At 42.7% G+C, this 18,285-nt stretch overlaps 1 protein-coding gene across 1 annotated transcript in view; it reads left to right on the top strand.

Annotated features, from left to right (window-relative positions):
• The window catches only part of PSTPIP1 (proline-serine-threonine phosphatase interacting protein 1), a 135,726-nt gene that overhangs the window by 66,151 nt on the left and 51,290 nt on the right, over positions 1-18,285 (top strand). The window contains exon 2 of the mRNA XM_082252856.1: positions 11,716-11,816. Within this exon, the coding sequence (XP_082108982.1) occupies positions 11,716-11,816 (101 nt within the window). The remainder of the gene's footprint in view (positions 1-11,715; positions 11,817-18,285) is intronic.

Genomic DNA, 18,285 nt, shown 5'->3' with positions numbered 1-18,285 from the left:
ATTACATCACTTTTACAATATTATGAAGGGGGGGATAGAACAATTTATTATTTCATTTCTTTCTCTCCATTTTCTCTGTCTTCTACTTATTAATTACTCTTCCCCCGTCCCCACATAGCTCTGTATCTACTATTTTATTTACATTCCCTTTCCTTTTTTTTTAAATTTATATATAAAAGAAAACAAAACAAAACCCCACTTTATCTGACCCTCCCCCCGAAGGAAAAAAAAATTGTATAATTCTTAGCACTTTCCTACCTTAGTGACCAGCGATGGATAGGACACACCATTTCCTATATCCTATTTTCTCTTGTTATCCTGCTATAAATAGTTTCCCTTCATCAGAGATAATAAAGTGGTTCCATAGGCCCCAAGTTTTTTTATATTTTTCATGTTTATTTTGTGAGGAAGCAATTAATTCTTCAATTCTCCTATTATCCTCTATCCTATGTATCCAGTCAGATACCGAAGGAGGTTGTGTGTTTTTTTCCAATAACCTGAGATGCATGCCTTTGCATCATTTAATAAATGAGGGATAATAGATCTTTCATAACTACCTGCTGGTATATCTGACACATGCAACAGAAAAAAAATCGGATTCCACTCTATTTCATAGTCTGTAAATTTCTGAATTATAGACTTCACTCCCAACCAATATGGCTTTATACTAGCACAGGTCCAGAAGATATGATATAGTGTACCTACTTCCTTTCTACATCTCCAACATAGATCTGTTTCACGCGGATACCAACTATGTATTTTCTTGGGTGTAGTATACCATCTCGTTATAAGCTTATAATTCATCTCCTGAATTTTAGTGCAGCTAGATGGTTTAAAGGCAAACCTCAATATCCTCTGGATCTGTTCATTTGTTAAGTTACATTTCAAATCAGATCCCCACTTTCTCACCCATGGTAATTCCGGTTGATCTTCCGGGTTCGTCAGTAAACCGTATGAGATTGATAGAGTACGTAATAAACTCCCTGGTATTACACAGAATTGTTCAAATCTCGTTAATATTCTACCGAATCCTTCCGGGTTCGGTATTGAGGCCAGGTAATGATGTACTTGAATTGCTTGCCAAAAAGGCATATTGTATGGTCCGTCTCTATCAATCAATTTGGTAACTGAGGGCCACTTTTTCTGTATCAAAAATGATGAAGCTTGTTCCTGTTCTTTTTCCCTCAGTATTGTAAACTGTCGTACATCTAAACCCGGGAGGAACTGGGGGTTACCTAATATTGGGAACAAAGGTGATTCATTCATTGTTAGTTTAGAATATATATTTAATTGCGTACAAATGCGTAATGTATTTCCTATTATTAAGTGGGATTTCAGATTCTTGGGTAGGGACTGATAGCACCATATAGCTCTCTTCAAGTTTACTTCCGTTTGTGCTTGTTCAATTTGTACCCATAATTTGGACTTAGAGTGATGCCACCAATCCAATATTCTACTCATATGAGTGGCTTGATAATATGCCCGTATATCTGGGAACGCTAGACCTCCCTTTTTTTTGGTAAAATTAAGATTCTACGTGTTATACGTGGTCTTTTATGGGACCAGATGTATTTCATAAATAAGGAATGCACTGTCTTAAAACAGTCATTAGAGATCCTAACAGGTAATGCTCGAAAAAGATATAAAAATTTTGTTAATACTGTCATCTTCAGTAGATTGCACTTACCAAACCATGACTGCATCCATCCATGCCACTGTTCAAGAAGTCTCCTAGTCATTGCTATCAAAGGCAGAAAATTAAGCTCGTAGACCCTCGTCAACTTCGCCGATATATACAGTCAGGTCCATAAATATTGGGACATCAACACAATCTAATCTTTTTAGCTCTATACACCACCGCAATGGATTTTAAATAAAACAAACAAGATGTGCTTTAACTGCAGACTTTCAACTTTAATTTGAGGGTATTTACATCCAAATCAGGTGAAAGGTGTAGGAATTAAAACAGTTTGTATATGTGCCTCCCACTTTTTAAGGGACCAAAAGTAATGGGACAATTTGCTGCTCAGCTGTTCCATGGCCAGATGTGTGTTATTCCCTTATTAAACCATTTACAAGGAGCAGATAAAAGGTCTAGAGTTAATTTCAAGTGTGCTATTTGCATTTGGAATCTGTTGCTGTCAACTCTCAATATGAGATCCAAAGAGCTGTCACTATCAGTGAAGCAAGCCATCATTAGGCTGAAAAAAACAAAACAAACCCATCAGAGAGATAGCAAAAATATTAGGTGTGGCCAAATGAACTGTTTGGAACATCCTTAAAAAGAAAGAATGCACCGGTGAGCTCAGCAACACCAAAAGACCCAGAAGACCACGGAAAACAACTGTGGTGGATGACCGAAGAATTATTTCCCTGCTGAAGAAAACACCCTTCACAACAGTTGGCCAGATCAATAACACTCTCCAGGAGGTAGGTGTATGTGTGTCAAAGTCAACAATGAAGAGAAGACTTCACCAGAGTGAATACAGAGGGTTCACCACAAGATGTAAACCATCGGTGAGCCTCAAAAACAAGAAGGCCAGATTAGAGTTTGCCAAACAACATCTAAAAAAGCCTTCACTGTTCTAGAACAACATTCTATGGACAGATGAGACCAAAATCAACTTGTACCAGAGTGATGGGAAGAGAAGAGTATGGAGAAGGAAATGAACTGCTCATGAACCAAAGCATACCACCTCATCAGTGAAGCATGATGGTGGTAGTGTCATGGCATGGGCATGTATGGCTGCCAATGGAACTGGTTCTCTTGTATTTATTGATGATGTGACTGCTAACAAAAGCAGCAGGATGAATTGTGAAGTGTTTCGGGCTATATTATCTGCTCATATTCAGCCAAATGCTTCAGAACTCATTGGACAGTGCAGATGGACAATGACCCGAAGCATACTGCGAAAGCAACCAAAGAGTTTTTTAAGGGAAAGAAGAGGAATGTTATGCAATGGCCAAGTCAATCACCTGACCTGAATCCGATTGAGCATGCATTTCACTTGCTGAAGACAAAACTGAAGGGAAAATGCCCCAAGAACAAGCAGGAACTGAAGACAGTTGCAGTAGAGGACTGGCAGAGCATCACCAGGGATGAAACCCAGCGTCTGGTGATGTCTATGCATTCCAGACTTCAGGCTGTAATTGACTGCAAAGGATTTGCAATCAAGTATTAAAAAGTGAAAGTTTGATTTATAATTGTTAATCTGTCCCATTACTTTTGGTCCCTTAAAAAGTGTGAGGCACATATACAAACTGTTGTAATTCCTACACCGTTCACCTGATTTGGATGTAAATACCCTCAAATTAAAGCTGAAAGTGTGCAGTCAAAGCACATCTTGTTTGTTTCATTTCAAATCCATTGTGGTAGAGTATAGAGCCAAAAAGGTTAGAATTGCGTCGATGTCCCAATATTTATGGACCTGACTGTATGTCCCTAAGTATCTCACTGCCGAGTGGTTCCATTTGAAACCAAAGCTGTTTTTCAGTATAGTTACCTAGGCAGCAGGTATCCCTACTCCCATTGCCTCTGACTTCCCAAAATAGATTTTTAAGTTAGACATAGTTCCATATCTTATAAATTCTTGTATCAAATTCGGCAGTGAGATGCCCGGGTTAGACAGAGAAAATAATAAGTCATCCGCATAAGCAGCGATCTTATATTGCTTTTCCTTTATCCTTACTCCCTCAATATCCTGGTTCAGGAGGACTCTACATAGAAAAGGCTCTAATGTCAAAGCAAACAGGAGGGGTGACAGTGGACACCCCTGCCTTGTGCCATTTCTTATTGGGAAGGCATCTGACAGTATCCCGTTAGCTTTCACTCTGGCTATTGGATCTGTATACACTCTGGTTATTTTATCTAGCATCAAGTTCCCCAATTCAACTTGAGCACAGAAAACAGGAAAGGCCATCCAACACGATCAAACGCCTTCTCTGCGTCTGTGCTCAGCACTACGCAAGGGGACTTCTTTTCGTTTACTATGTGTATCAGATTAAGGATTCTCGTAGTGTTGTCTCTCGCTTCTCTTGATGTCATAAAACCCACTTGATCCACATGTATTATACTTGGTAGGAGTCTTGCCAGTCTACTTGCCAGGAATATTTTTATATCTACATTTAATAGAGATATTGGTCTATAGCTGCTACATGAAGATGGATCCTTACCCTCCTTTAATATTAATGAGATATGGGCGGTAAGTGTGTCTCTAGTTAGCGTCCCATCTTGGTCTGCTGCATTATACAATTTTACCAGGTATGGGCCAAGAATGTGAAACAGTGACTGATAATATTGTGTCGTCAGACCTTCCTGTCCTGGTGCTTTCCTGGGCTTCATTGACTTTAATGCTTGCTGTATCTCCTCTATGGTGATACCAGCCTCTAAAGATTCCCGGCCTTCTTCCGATAGTTTGGGTAATTGTGATTGCATTAAATACTTTTCAATATCTTGTTGGGAGGGGGACACTTCTTTAAAGTTATATAATGAGGCATAATATTTCTCAAATTCCTCCGTTATTTGTGTTGGTAAGGTTTTCTTAATCCCTTCTGCTGATACTATATGAGGTACATAAGATCTCGATTTCTGCCCTTGTATGGACCTAGCTAGTAACTTTCCGCATTTGTTTCCTGCTTCATAATTCAATTTACAACACATCTGTATAGCCGCTTTGGCCTTGTATTGTAATAGATCTGTTATCTGCTCCCTAATCATAGTCAGCTCCGTTATTACTGTCCCTGATGGTATTTGCTTATGTTCTGTTTCTAACAGTCTAAGTCTTTCTAATAGTTGTGACAGTTGTTTATTTCTTTCCCTTTTAATGCGTGCTCCATGTTTAAAAATGACTCCTCTCACAACTGTCTTATGAGCCGCCCAGAGGGTCCCCGTGTGGCAGTTAATTTGATCATTTATCTCGAAGAAGACTTTCATCTCCTCCAACACATCCTTCAATATCTCTTCTCTTTGCAGTAAACTCTCATTCAACCTCCAGAAACTCAGTTTCTGTAGAGGGTTCGATGTCAAGCTATATACTATTGATATGAGTGCATGATCTGACCAGGTGATACTATCAATATCCGTTTTTTTCACTGCTTGTAACTGGGCATGGGGTATAACAAAAAAATCAATTCTAGAATAACTCTTATGTGGTATTGAATAGAATGTATATTCTTTTTCAGAGGGGTGTTGTAGGCGCCAGACGTCAATCAATTGAGCTTTATGTAATGATTTTAACCTCCCTGGCGGTATGATTCTTTCGGATTTTAGGTGCTGAAAGCAGTACCATTATTTTGCATGTAATTCTTAAGAATGAGCAGCCCAAACCAACTATTTATATGTGATTTCTTTTTACTGTGCGTTCTTCTTCATAACATCCCGGGTATGATAAAGTTTGAAACACAAAATCCTAAATTATAATATAATAAATAACTATAAAATAATAATATAATAATAACACTTTTTTTCCCCAAAATAACACTTTTTATTCAATAAATGATAGTAAATAACGTAATCAAAAACACTGACATTTTTGTTTTGTCAAACAAGGACGCAATATTTTTATTTATTTTTTTTCCCAAAAAGGATGCAATATTAGTGGTCATATTGCTTCAATAAACGTCCCGGGTGTGGAAAATTTTGAAACGGGGTACAGCGCAAAGTCCAACGTCACAGTCTGGACAGTAGTACCGCGTTTCCTTTCTGATTTTCCGTCTGGTGTCGTCACGCTTGGAACAGCAAACCACACACATCCTTGTGGGTGCAAGCTTCTTCTCCATCGGTGGAATGTGGTCCATAAAATGACGACCGGTCAGGCGTTCGGGGTTCACAACACCAGCAGCACGGCGTCCGGATCTACTTACTGTTGGTGTTTGGTGCCTGAGAAATATGAGCTCAGCAATTTTCCACACAAAGTCTGCATGAACCACAGGCCTGTCACTCTTCTTTTTTAGGAGAATGAATGCATTCCACAAACATTGTTCCAGGAGGTGCCTGAATATTTTTTTAAAATATTTTTTCTGTTGTTTCCACATTGCCGGATAGAAAGTCATGGCCTGGTCAGCTCTGTCCACACCTCCCATGGTGTTGTTATAATTCAGGACCAGTTGCGGTTTCAGAACATCTTTTCCCCCTTTCGTATGTACCATGACAGTAGCGGTGTTGTGGATGGTACTCATCAGGCAGACATCTTTTTTGTCACGCCATCTCAGTGCCAACATTTTTACTTTCTGCCAAGCAAATAATTCTCCGGGCTTCAGCTTTTTGTTGGCAAAGCTGGGGGGCATGTCACGCCGGTTAGCTCTGACGGTCCCATACGCATCTGTCTTGTGTTGTAGGAGGAACTCAAACAGTTCTGGGGATGTATAGGGGATGTATTGTCTGTGGTGACACAGTACCCCTGATTCAGCAGAGGCTTAATCAGCATCAGAACAGAAGCGGTTGCCATCCCATAGCTGCTGAACCTTTGGTTGAACTTGGTTCCTCTCCCGGTGTATAGGACCGAATTCCAAATATATCCAGAGCTGGATTCACACAGCATAAATGATTTTATTCCAAAGCATGCTCGCTTGGACGCAATATATTGTATCCAGCTGAGTCTCCCTTTATAGGCCATTAGACTTTCGTCTATACAAATGTCTCTTTCTGGGACATAGGACTCCTGGAAATTTTTTAAAATTAGTTGTTAAATGTCCCAGATCTTTTTGAGCTTCGGAGCTGGATGAGAAGTCTCATCAAATTCGTCATTATTGGTAAAGTGTAAATACTTCATAATGAGCGAAAATTTGTACTCCGACATAACTGTGCCAAAAAAAGGAGTGGCCAATAATTTGTTGGTGGTCCAATACCACTTCTGCAGGGGTTTCCCCACCACTCCCTGTAGAATAATTAGTCCCAGAAATTTCCAGATGTCCGCTCTGGTCATGGGTTCCCACATCCTGCTCCTTGAAAACCGCCGATGCGCTGCAGCTTGTTGCTTCTGGTACCGATTGGTTTCCACAACAATTTTTTCGATAACCTCATCAGTCAAAAAAAGTTGCAGGTGTGCCAAAGGGTTGTCCTCCTCAAAATCCACTTTGATACCAGGTGCTCCGGTAAACGGGAACCTTGGGGGGGCTACGTGCTCCGTACCGCAGTCGATCACGCACATCGCTCGGCACAGTCACAGCATCATCACTGAAATCACTTTCTGCGTCGGATGACGAACTTCCCCACGAATCGCTGTCACTCCACTCTGCAAGCAATTCAGTATCGCTGTCGCTCTTGCCCAGCAGGTCATATACCACTTTTGAGGTTGCGGCACGCTTGTTTGATGCCATGGTCGCTCTGCAGTGTCCAGACACAAGGTATAGGAAAAATACAGAAAGGGCAATGGAGAAAGCACTGGGGGGCAATCAAAGGTCAATTTATTTTATTTTGGCAATGTAATCCAATAGGATTACAGTGTATCAGTGTATTTGTGCATATACTTTTTTGAATTTGCCGCCGGTTCCACCCCCCTGCGGATGTCACGTCGCAGGAGATGGAAGCCGGGGCTCACAGACGATTGGGAGGAAGCTCCGCCGCCCGCATACATCGCTGGATCCCGGTGACAAGGTAAGTAAAAGCTCTACCAGGATCCAGCGATCTTCCTAGCGGTTCCCCCGAGTGTGGCTCGGGGTTACCGCTTTTGGGTCTAAAATTTAACCCAGAGTCACGCTCGGGAATACCGCTAGGAAGGTTAATATACGTCTACTCATTCCGGTGTTAGTGCAGTAGTCCCAGAAGAGGTGTCTGCTGCAGGTATTAGTGGCACGTTAAAGTCCCCTCCCAGTATTAATTGACCCTCTGAGAAGCTCACAAGATCAACCATAGTTTTTGAAATAAATGCATCCTGCTGGCTATTAGGTGCATATAATGTGGCTAGCGTTACCTGTATTTCACCTATCAGTCCGTTCACAAATAGAAATCTTCCATCCGGATCATATTTACTTTCTTGCTAAGTCCATGGGACGCTATTTGCTATTAGTATAGAAACCCCTCGAGATTTTGCTTGTGTGTTGGCAGAATGATATGTAAATGGAAAAAATCTATTTTTAAGGAAAGGCAGTTTATCTGTCCAAAAGTGCGTCTCCTGTATTAATGCTATACTAGTTTTCAAGCGTTTCAAATCAGCTAATAACATATGTCTCTTTTCTGGTACATTTAATCCTTTAACATTATAGGAAATCATTTTTAAGTCCTCCATCACTGGTCACAAAAGGGAAGGAAAGAAGAAGAAAAAAAAAAAAAAAACCTAAATTGACGGGTGAGGGAGACCGGCACCTAATAGGTATCGGCTCTCTCACCCGTCCTTTCGGATAGTATTTCTATCCTTATCTCACACGGCACTTTTGGGTGCCACTTGTGTGTATTTCTAAATAGGGGAGTGCCCCGGAGTGGCCAACACCTCTTCCCTTCTCAGCTTGCGTTAGTTATATTCTAATGTTAAATATATATTATAACACCATAAGTCCTACCCAATGGGTAACATTCCCTTCCTCTTCTCCCCCCCCCCCACAAAGACCTTAAATTGCCTTTTACACTCCTCTCTCATCAACATGAGGGGGTAAACGAGGCCAGAGACTCAAAATCAACAATGGGAGAGGAAAGGGAAGAAAGAGAGAGGAGAAGAAAAAAAAAGGGGGTAGAACTCGCGTGCACTTATTTAAGGGGGAAGTAAAAAAGTGTCTTCCTTTTAGTGATCAAAAAAAAAAAGGGGAGGGGGGGCTCGCGTGTTTTAATTTAAAGGGGAGGAATGAAAAAAGAGAAGTCCTCCTTAGAGTGATAGAGAAAAAAAAAAGGAACAATGATAGATAAACCATTATTCTTTCCCCCCTCTCCTTCCCCTCCCTCTCCTCTATAGAGTCAAACCAAAGAAAAGGAACATACATTTCTCCATATCATATACTATCATATACTTATACATTATTTCAAACATCCATACTAAACCCAGTGAAAAAAAAAAAAAAGAAAAAAAAAAAGGAAATTTGATTCTTTACCTTTTTTTGGGCATAACTTATAGCAGAAAGTAAGACATATTGTTTTTTTTTTTTTTTCAAAATTGTTGTTTTTTTATTGTTGTGTTTATAGCGCAAAAAAAAAAAAAAAAACGCAGAGGTAATCAAATACCACCAAAAGAAAGCTCTATTTGTGGGGGGAAAAAAGTATATTCATTTTATCAGGGTACATCATCGCATTAACGTGCAATTGCCAGTTAAAGTAACGCAGTGCCGTATCGCAAAAAAATGGCCTGGTCATGAAGGGGGGTAAACCTTCCGGAGCTGAAGTGGTTACATTTGTTACTATTGTAATTCAGAAATTTGGATACATCTGAATTTGTAAAAATTTGTATAAATTTGAATAAAAGGTACTGCACATGTGGTGGTTTGGGCTAATTGCAGGGTTACCCTGCCCTAGTGACGCTCACTCTCAGTCTGCTGGTGCTTAAATTGCTGTCCTGCCAACTGGAAAATGTGCACAGAGTGTAGTCATCACAACAAATAAGGATAATGTTCACTTAGCTTAGTAATGCAAGTAAATCAATGTTCACTATGAATGGCCCATCGTGTGCAGAGGAAATTATTTAGATCAGAGGTACTCAAACTACGGCCCGCGGGCCGCATACAGCAGGCGGGCCACATGCAGCAGGCCAAGGTCATTTACCCAGTCTGCCCATTAAGGCTGGCCCTATCATGGGTCCTGCTCCCACAACCCTCATCCACCACTGTCATCAGTGAATAGCGGAGAGCAGAAGGCAGATTAGCTCAGGACGGAGGGCAGGAGGAGGGGGTGATTGGCTGCTAGGACACAGGACAACCAATCATCAGCTTCCTAATATGGAAAGTCACTCTGCTGGCTCCCGCTTCCAGCCTATGTCCAGAACTGTGCTGCCTTCTGCTCTCAGCTGTGAGGTAGGACACTACTATGGGAGGGAAAGAGGGGGGGGCGAGGTCACTGCTATAGGGGAAAGGGGGCAGAAGACACCACTGTGTGTGTGTGTGTGTGTGTAGGGGGGGGGTGATGTGAAGGGGGCAGAGGACTCTGTTATCAGCAGGGCCATTATCCCTAACCCCCCCCCCCGATCCCTGCATTCTGAGCCTAACGCACTCCTGATCCCTGTGTTCTGGGTTTAACGCACTCCTTATCCCTGCATTCTGAGTGTAATGCATTCCTGAACCCTGCATTCTGAACGTAACTGTGACGGTGTTCACCGTCACTGGAATTTAAGGACAGATGGGTGATGGTTTGAATTGCTTCATATTTGTCAGCAAGGTCATTTGTTCCCATTTGCCATGAGGTCTCTGGCCAGGAAGTCCAACTCCTAATATGGTCATTCCAGGAAGTTCAATGAGGAGACGGACTGTCTGGCAATGTTGCTTTTGTCTGAGGTGGCTTTCCATTCACCTATTGTCGGGTGTGCTAATGAACTCACCTGTTGTCTGCTAGGGGATGTATTGACACTCAGAGTAATGTGTATTGGGGGCTCGTTAGGGAACCATTGTTCTGTGTCTGGCTATTGTGTACATTGATTGCCCCCTGGGGCTTCTGTCTCATTGCACATAACAGTCCTTCTGGTCAAGCTATCTAAGCTGGACCAATCCCTGCTGACTCATTTTCAAGTCCTCATTTGCATGGCTGGAGAGGACCTGAAGGGGAACTGCAGGTACTTTGCAATTGACCAATGGGAGGGCGGTTGTTGGGGGCAGGATGTTCCAAATTCTGTATAAAAGTGTGCTGTGTTCTTCCAATAAATTGTCTTCCTGTTTGAATGTACATACAGCCTGCCTGGTGTGTGTTCTAATGGATTCCGGACGGCACATAGCTGTAGTTCGGATCCCGGATCCTTGTTTGGCCGAACCCTCAGACGTTGCAATCTGCAAGCTGACTTACGGGTAACAGAGGAGTGTCGGGAGAGCGGAAGCGAGCGAGCAAGGGTCTCGTCACAGTAACGCACTCCTGAAACCTGCATTCTGTGTGTGAGTGCAACACACTCCCGAACCCAGTATTCTGAGTGCAACACACTCCTGAACCCTGCATTCTGAATGCAATGCACTCCTGATGCCTGCATTCTGAGTTCAACGCACTCCTGATGCCAGCATTCTGAGTGCAACACACTCCTGAACCCAGCATTCTGAGTGCAACACACTCCTGAACCCAGTATTATGAGTGCAACACACTCCTGAACCCTGCATTCTGATTGCAACGCACTCTCGATGCCTGAATTCTGAGTGCAACACACTCCTGATGCCTGCATTCTGAGTGCAACGCACTTCTGAACCTTGCATTCTGAGTGCAATGCACTTATGAACCCTGCACAATAAGATATGTGCAGTGTGCATAGGAATTCATTTGTATGTATTTCAAACTATAGTCCGGCCCCCCAACAATCTAAGAAACAGTGAACTGGCCCCCTGTTTAAAAAGTTTGATGACCCCTGGATTAGATGACTGAAGTGTATATAGCTTCACCTTACTCGCTTAGCTTAGTTGGCCTTTACTCTGCCCTACAACAGACACTAAATACTAAATATAAAAAAGAACAAGATTGTACCATCTGCAAGATGATTATCCTGGGCTGTTTGAATGGAGTAGAGTTGTCAGGATGCCAAGGATTGCTTTTCTGTACAGGAGTCCATTTATGTTTAATGATATTTACCAAAGTTTGTGTAAATTGAGTAACCTTTTCTGTTCTTGCAGTGTACAGATTTATTACTGAACACTGGATATGACATCATCCTCCAGAGATTACTGGATGGGAGGAAGATGTGTAAAGATGTGGAGGACCTACTAAAGCAGAGGTAAGTACCTTCAATTCTGTTAACCGCTGATTTCTATAAGGCCCTGTTCACACCTGAGCCTTTTTCAGCTCGTAAAACGCTCATCTCTGAAGTCTCAAAACTCCCAACAAGCAAAATCCTTTTAATTTCAATGGCCCCTGTTCACATGTGAGCATTTTGTGGCCTGAAGCAAAATGCCTGAAGCTCAAAAAAGTACATGTGCTTCTTTTTTGGCAGATTACAAGTGTTTTTGTTAGATGTCAATGCCTGCCTCCAAACACCTGCAAAAAACGCCTAAAAAACTCCTGAAAAATGCCTGAAAACAATAAGCTCAGGTGTTAATGGATCCTAACACAAACATTTACACATGCATTACCAGAATTCAGTATTTAGTCTTAGGAATCGGATACTTTAAACGAAGATATTCTTCTTGTTCTTAAAATGGTTTTATATGATGCCTTTAGATTTTTTTAAATTGGGACATGTTAGTCTATTAGTCTAGCATTCAAAGGGGAAAAAAAGCAAATTAAAGCAAAGTTCCACCCAAAAGTGGAATCTTATCTGCTTCTTCCCCCCCCCGGGGGGGGGGGAGGAGCGAGTGGATACCTGTCAAAAACAGGTACCCACTTCCACTTCCGTGTAAGAGTGCCGTGGCGACCTACCTCAATTTGTAGCCCCCCCCCCCCCCCCGCTGCCTTCTGGGAGACACACACGGGGTCGGCTTCGGAGTCTGATATCACGGGCTCCCTAGACAGGTAAGTGTCCTTATATTAAAAGTCAGCAGCTACAATATTTGTAGCTGCTGACTTTTATTTATTTATTTTTTTAATACAGGCTGGAAACCTGCCTTAAGATGAAATACTGTAAGCCTTGCTTTTTATTTGAGTGCATTCAAACTGAACCTTGTGTGAGTCACCCAGTAATTCATGCAAGAGAAAAAAAAAAGAAAACATATTTGGCATTTTCTGGATAACAGTAAAACATGATGCATTTAGAAATGTGCTCATTCACCATCTCTCTTTCACAACTTGCAACAAAAATATAAGGGTATTTTAATAGAGTGGGATGTGAACCCATCACCTTAGTTGGGAACACCACTTACTGCAATGATTTCCCTGGTATGCCTTCTTTGATGCCTAAATGTTGGGATAAGATCAATTGCATTTGCTTTTGCTTTTCCTTGATTCTGAGCATGAGGTATAATGTCACTGACTGCAGCCTCTAATAAAACATGAGGCACCCCTTAACTATTTCTAATAGTTGGGATGATCTTCTGAATATCTGCTCATATCATAAACAATTCACAACTAAACTACCAAATTTGGATACCTAAACCTTAAACGCTTGCTGACCAGCCATTAGCAATTGTACTGCTTGCTGGCGGCTTAAGCAGGCATGTGACGTACTAGGCATACTGGCGCTATTTACGGTACTCGGTTTAGGGCCGCCATGAGCGGCACTGAAACCATGTGATTGCTGTGCGATCACATGACACCTACTAAACAACAGTAATGAATGGAATCCATTCAGAGCCATCTTACCGAATGGGCACGCTGGGCAGTTGCCCGGGGGGCCCCACCTGCCCAGCGACTCAGCCAAGCATTAGTCCCGATTCTCATGTTCATCCCGAATTTAGCAGGTGGCAAGCGCCTGTCGGCCCTGTGCTGTTGTCAGGACACTTGGGCCATGGAGGGGGAGCCCACAACTGCAGGAATGCCTGTCTGCCTCCACGGGAACAGGCACACACAGGACAGTTGAGTCTGACTTCCGTCCATGTGTGTGTTCACCGGACCCAGCCACCGAACGTGGAAGCGGTCATTAGCCTGGCACTGCTGTACCAATAAATATCGCCTTATCGATAATTAGCATTTTTATTCTCGTGGGTGATTGTGTAGGCATGGTCACAGTGCACTGCATTGCCCGGGCCCTTTAATGCTCTTAAAGCGGAGTTCCACCCTGAAAAAATTTTTTTAGATCAAAATACCCCTGGGACAGTCAGGGCTAGTGCATTTAAGCAACAATAGCCTCTGAACTGTTCCTTGTTTCACTTAACTTTTAGAAGAAATACTTACCTTGAAAATGTATTGTCCAGTGCTGCCATCTCAGGTGTGGGCAGCTGAAGGCAGAGCGTCCTCTTCGGTGTCCTCTTTGGTGACGTCGGAGTCCCAGAATTCCCTGCTCGTCACTTCCAGGGCAGCCGCGTCATCCCTGTACAGCTTCTGGGCAGGCCCAAAAGGTGTTCAGCAGGGATTGACGTGCCTGCACCGGAAGTGACTAGCAGGGCCGGTGCAGGCGCATGTGCTCCTGGGAGCGATGACGCCCGGCTCCCAGGAGTCAATGCAAGCAGGAAGTGACGGCACGGGCCGTGGCCGCAGAGGGAGGAAGAGGAAGAAAGGTAAGTATATTTTCAACGAAAAAGATAAGTAAAACAAAAAAAAAATTGTAATTATCCAATTCTTTTTCAGGTACATTAAAGCAAGCGGATGGTGAAAAGTTGATTTTGAGGGTGGAACTCTGCTTTAAGATGGCACTGAATCCATTCATGACGTCATTGTTTACTACTGTGTGTGTGATCTGTGATTGGTCACCAGTGATCACTTGATACCTGGGCCAACCACAGCACCCTGTACTATGTAAAAGCCGTGACCAATCACAGCATCACAATAGAAAGCAATGTCACTATAATGACACGGAACTACTCTGATGAGAGCATGTAAAAAAAAAAGTGAAGAAAAAAAAAAAAAGAATAAAAAATTATTATTACATACTGTCACCAGTCAGTATCCCTGATCACAGCCACACAAGTCATATGATGATGCTGTTCTGCGCTGATAACAGTATATATAAAAAATTGTGAAAAAAAACCTACATTTTATTTATTTCTTCTTTTCCCAAAAAATTGTAAAAAAAAAAAAAAATACAACTTCAAAAACTTCAAAACTCGCCATGCCTCTTTCTAAATACCTTGGACTGTCTACTTTCCAAAAAGAGGTGATGGGGGGAGATTTTTATTGTCCTGGCATTTTAGGGCCTCAAGAAATCAGGAAAAATTAAGGGGAGAGAGGGGGTTCAAAATGTTCTGTATTTTTTCCTTTATATAGCAAAAAAAAAAAAAAAACAGTGGTGATCAAATACTACTAAGATGAAAGCTCAATTTGTGTGAAAAAACTGATATAAATGTAATTTGGCTACAGTGTTGCATGACTGCGCAATTGTAGCACAGTGCTGAATAGCAAAAAATGTCCTGGTCATGAAGGGGCTAAAACCTGGAGGTTGTAAATTCACCCAAACATTTTGTTCTTTAGTTGTGATTACATTAGGAAAGCATGAGAACCACGTTCAGATGGTGCTATTTTTTAGACTTCACTAGAGATATTTCTCTCACTTTATTTTTAGTTGTGTTTAACCACTTCCTTACCGAGTCATGTAAAATGACGTCGGCAAGGTGGTTGTCTAGATCCGGGCCGCCGTCATATGACGTCGGCCCGTTCTAGCTGCTACTGCGCGCCCCCGGCGGCGCGCAGCGGCGCGATCAGGGATGAGGCTCGTCCCTCGGACATAGCCCATCACTGATCAAGGTAAACAGCCAATAGAAATTGGCTGTTTACCACGTGATCGGCTGTGTCAATCACAGCCGATCACATGAGCGGCTCCAGCACGAGCCGCTCGTTCTCTCTGCAATGCGCGCCCCCGGGGGCGCGCAGAGCAGCGATCGGGGACGAGGCTCGTCCCTCGGACAGAGTCGATCCCCGATCTAGGTAAAGAGCCAATGAAATTGGCTCTTTACCACGTGACCGGCTGTGTCCAATCACAGCCGGTCACAAATGTCAACAGAGAACACGGTAACTAGCTGTCACCGTGTTCTCCTCCTCACACACTGATCCTGTGTGAGGAGGAGATTGTGGTAACAGCTAGTTACCAATTACAGTGCACCCTAAACACACTGATTGCCCCCCCCCCCAATAAAGAGCACCTGTCACTAGCCCATCAAAGTACCCGAGTACCTGTCATCAGGTACTCAGATGACAGGTACTCGGGTACTCTGATGGGCTGGTGACAGGTATTCGGGTACTCTGATGACAGGTACTCGGGTACTCTGATGACGGATACTCTGATGACAGGTACTCGGGTACTCTGACGGGTACTCGGGTACTCTGATGACGGGTACTCGGGTACTCTGATGACGGGTACTCTGATGACAGGTACTCGGGTACTCTGATGTCGGGTACTCTGATGACAGGTACTCGGGTACTCTGATGACAGGTACTCGAGTACTCTGATGACGGGTACTCGGGTACTCTGATGACGGGTACTCGGGTACTCTGACAGGTACTCGGGTACTCTGATGACAGGTACTCGGGTACTCTGATGATGGGTACTCGGGTACTCTGATGACAGGTACTCGGGTACTCTGATGACGGGTACTCGGGTACTCTGATGACAGGTACTCGGGTACTTTGAGTACCTGTCAACGGAGTACCCGTCATCAGAGTACCTGAGTACCTGTCACCTACCCATCAGAGTACCCGAGTACCTTCCACCTGCTCATCAGAGTACCTGACGCCTGAAGTACCCAAGTACTTGCCGCCTGCTCATCAGTACCCATCACTACTCATCAGTACTCATCAGTACCTATCACGTATCAGTACTGATCATCAGTACCCATCAGTACAGTATCACCTATCACCTATCAGTCAGTGAGTACTACTCATCAGTACCTATCACCTGCCTGTCACCTGCCCATCAGAGTACCCGAGTACCTGTCACCTGCTCATCAGTACCAGAGTACCTGTCACCTGCCCAACAAAGTACCCGAGTACCTGTCACCCTTCATACAGCCACCATGTCCAAGTCCAAAAAGGTTTATATACGTCGTCCGTTTAAACCTAAATACCGGTGTTATGGTAGCAGATAGCTGCCATAACCCTGGTATTTTTTTAAACGGTGGACGGTTGGCTTTCCGATAAGGGTGGTCCCAGCGGCGGATTCGCCGTGGGATCACCCTTCCGGGATGGCGGAAGAGGCGCCCCCCCCCCCTCCCGACGCGTTCCGGTCCTTTTCCCCGCTTACCGGACCCGCCGGCAGCGGGGAAAACGATCCGGTCCCGAATCCTCACAGACAGGATGTCGAGTGAGGGCAAGCTTGCCCTCACTTGACTCTATGGTCTTGGAGGACCGGAGCTACGGAAAATGTTGTTGCCTAGCAACCAGTTTAAAGGTCCTTTTTTTTTTTTTTTTCATTTTATATTATAATTATTATTATTTTTTTTTTTTTTTCTATCTTTTAGTGTACTTGTGAGATCTGAGGACTTTTTGACCCCAGATCTCACAAAAAAGAGGTCCTGTCGTGCCTATTTCTATTACGAGGAATATTTACATTTCTTTTAATAGAAATAAAAATGATCAATTTTTTTTTTTTTTTTTTTAAACGGTGTAAAAATAAAAAATAATAAATAAAATAAATAGTAAAAAAAAAAAAAATTAAAGCGCCCTGTCCCCGTTAGCTCGCGCGCAGAAGCGAATGCATACAGAAACCCCGCCCACATATGTAAACGGTGTTCAAACCACACATGTGAGGTATCGCCGCGATCGTTAGAGCAAGGGGAATAATTTGAGCCCTAGACCTCCTCTGTAACTCAAAGATGGCAACCTGTAGAAATTTTTAAATTGTCGCCTATGGGGATTTTTAAGTACCAAAGTTTGTCACCATTCCGTGAGCGTGCGCAATTTTGAAACATGACATGTTGGGTATCTATTTACTCGGCGTAACATTATCTTTCACATTATGGAAAAAAATTGGGCTAACTTTACTGGTTTCTTATTTTTTAATTAAAAAAAGTGAATTTTTTCCAAAAAAACTGCGTTTGGAAGACCGCTACGCAAATACGGTGTGATAAAAAATAGTGCAATAATCTCCATTTTATTCTCTAGGGTCTCTGCTAAAAAAAAAATATATAATGTTTGGGGGTTCTAAGCAGTTTTCTAGCAAAACAACTGATTTTAGCTTGTAAACACCAAATGTCAAAAATAGGCCTAGGCAAGTGGCTAGGATGCATGATGATGCTCCTTGGATGTTCGGCCCCTCTATATGGCTAGGCTGTGAAAAAGTCTCACACATGTGGTATTGCCATACTCAGGAGGAGTGGCAGAATGTATTTTGGGGTGTCATTTTTGCTGTGTACATGCTATGTGTTAGGAATATCCTATAAATTGACAACTTTGTGTAAAAAAAAAAAGTTTTCATTTTTTTCCCACATTTTCCAAAAACCTGTGGAAAAAAATGATATGTTCAAACGACCCATAATGCCTCATAGAATATACGTTGGAGTGTTTGCTTTCCAAAATGGGGTCATTTTGTGGACTTTTCCATTGTATTGGTGCTCTAGGGCCTTGAAAAGTGTGATAGGTAGTAAGAAAGTTTTATGTGTATTTATGCTCCTAGAACGCCTGAATGTGCTTCTTGGACGTGGAGTCTCTTTTTGTGGCCAGGC

This window comes from Pelophylax lessonae (genome assembly GCF_965119305.1).
Source record: "Pelophylax lessonae genome assembly, chromosome: 4".
Classification (NCBI taxonomy): Eukaryota; Metazoa; Chordata; class Amphibia; order Anura; family Ranidae; genus Pelophylax; species Pelophylax lessonae.
The sequence above is the reverse complement of the archived record's forward strand: the minus strand, read 5'-3'. Positions and strand labels throughout refer to the sequence as shown.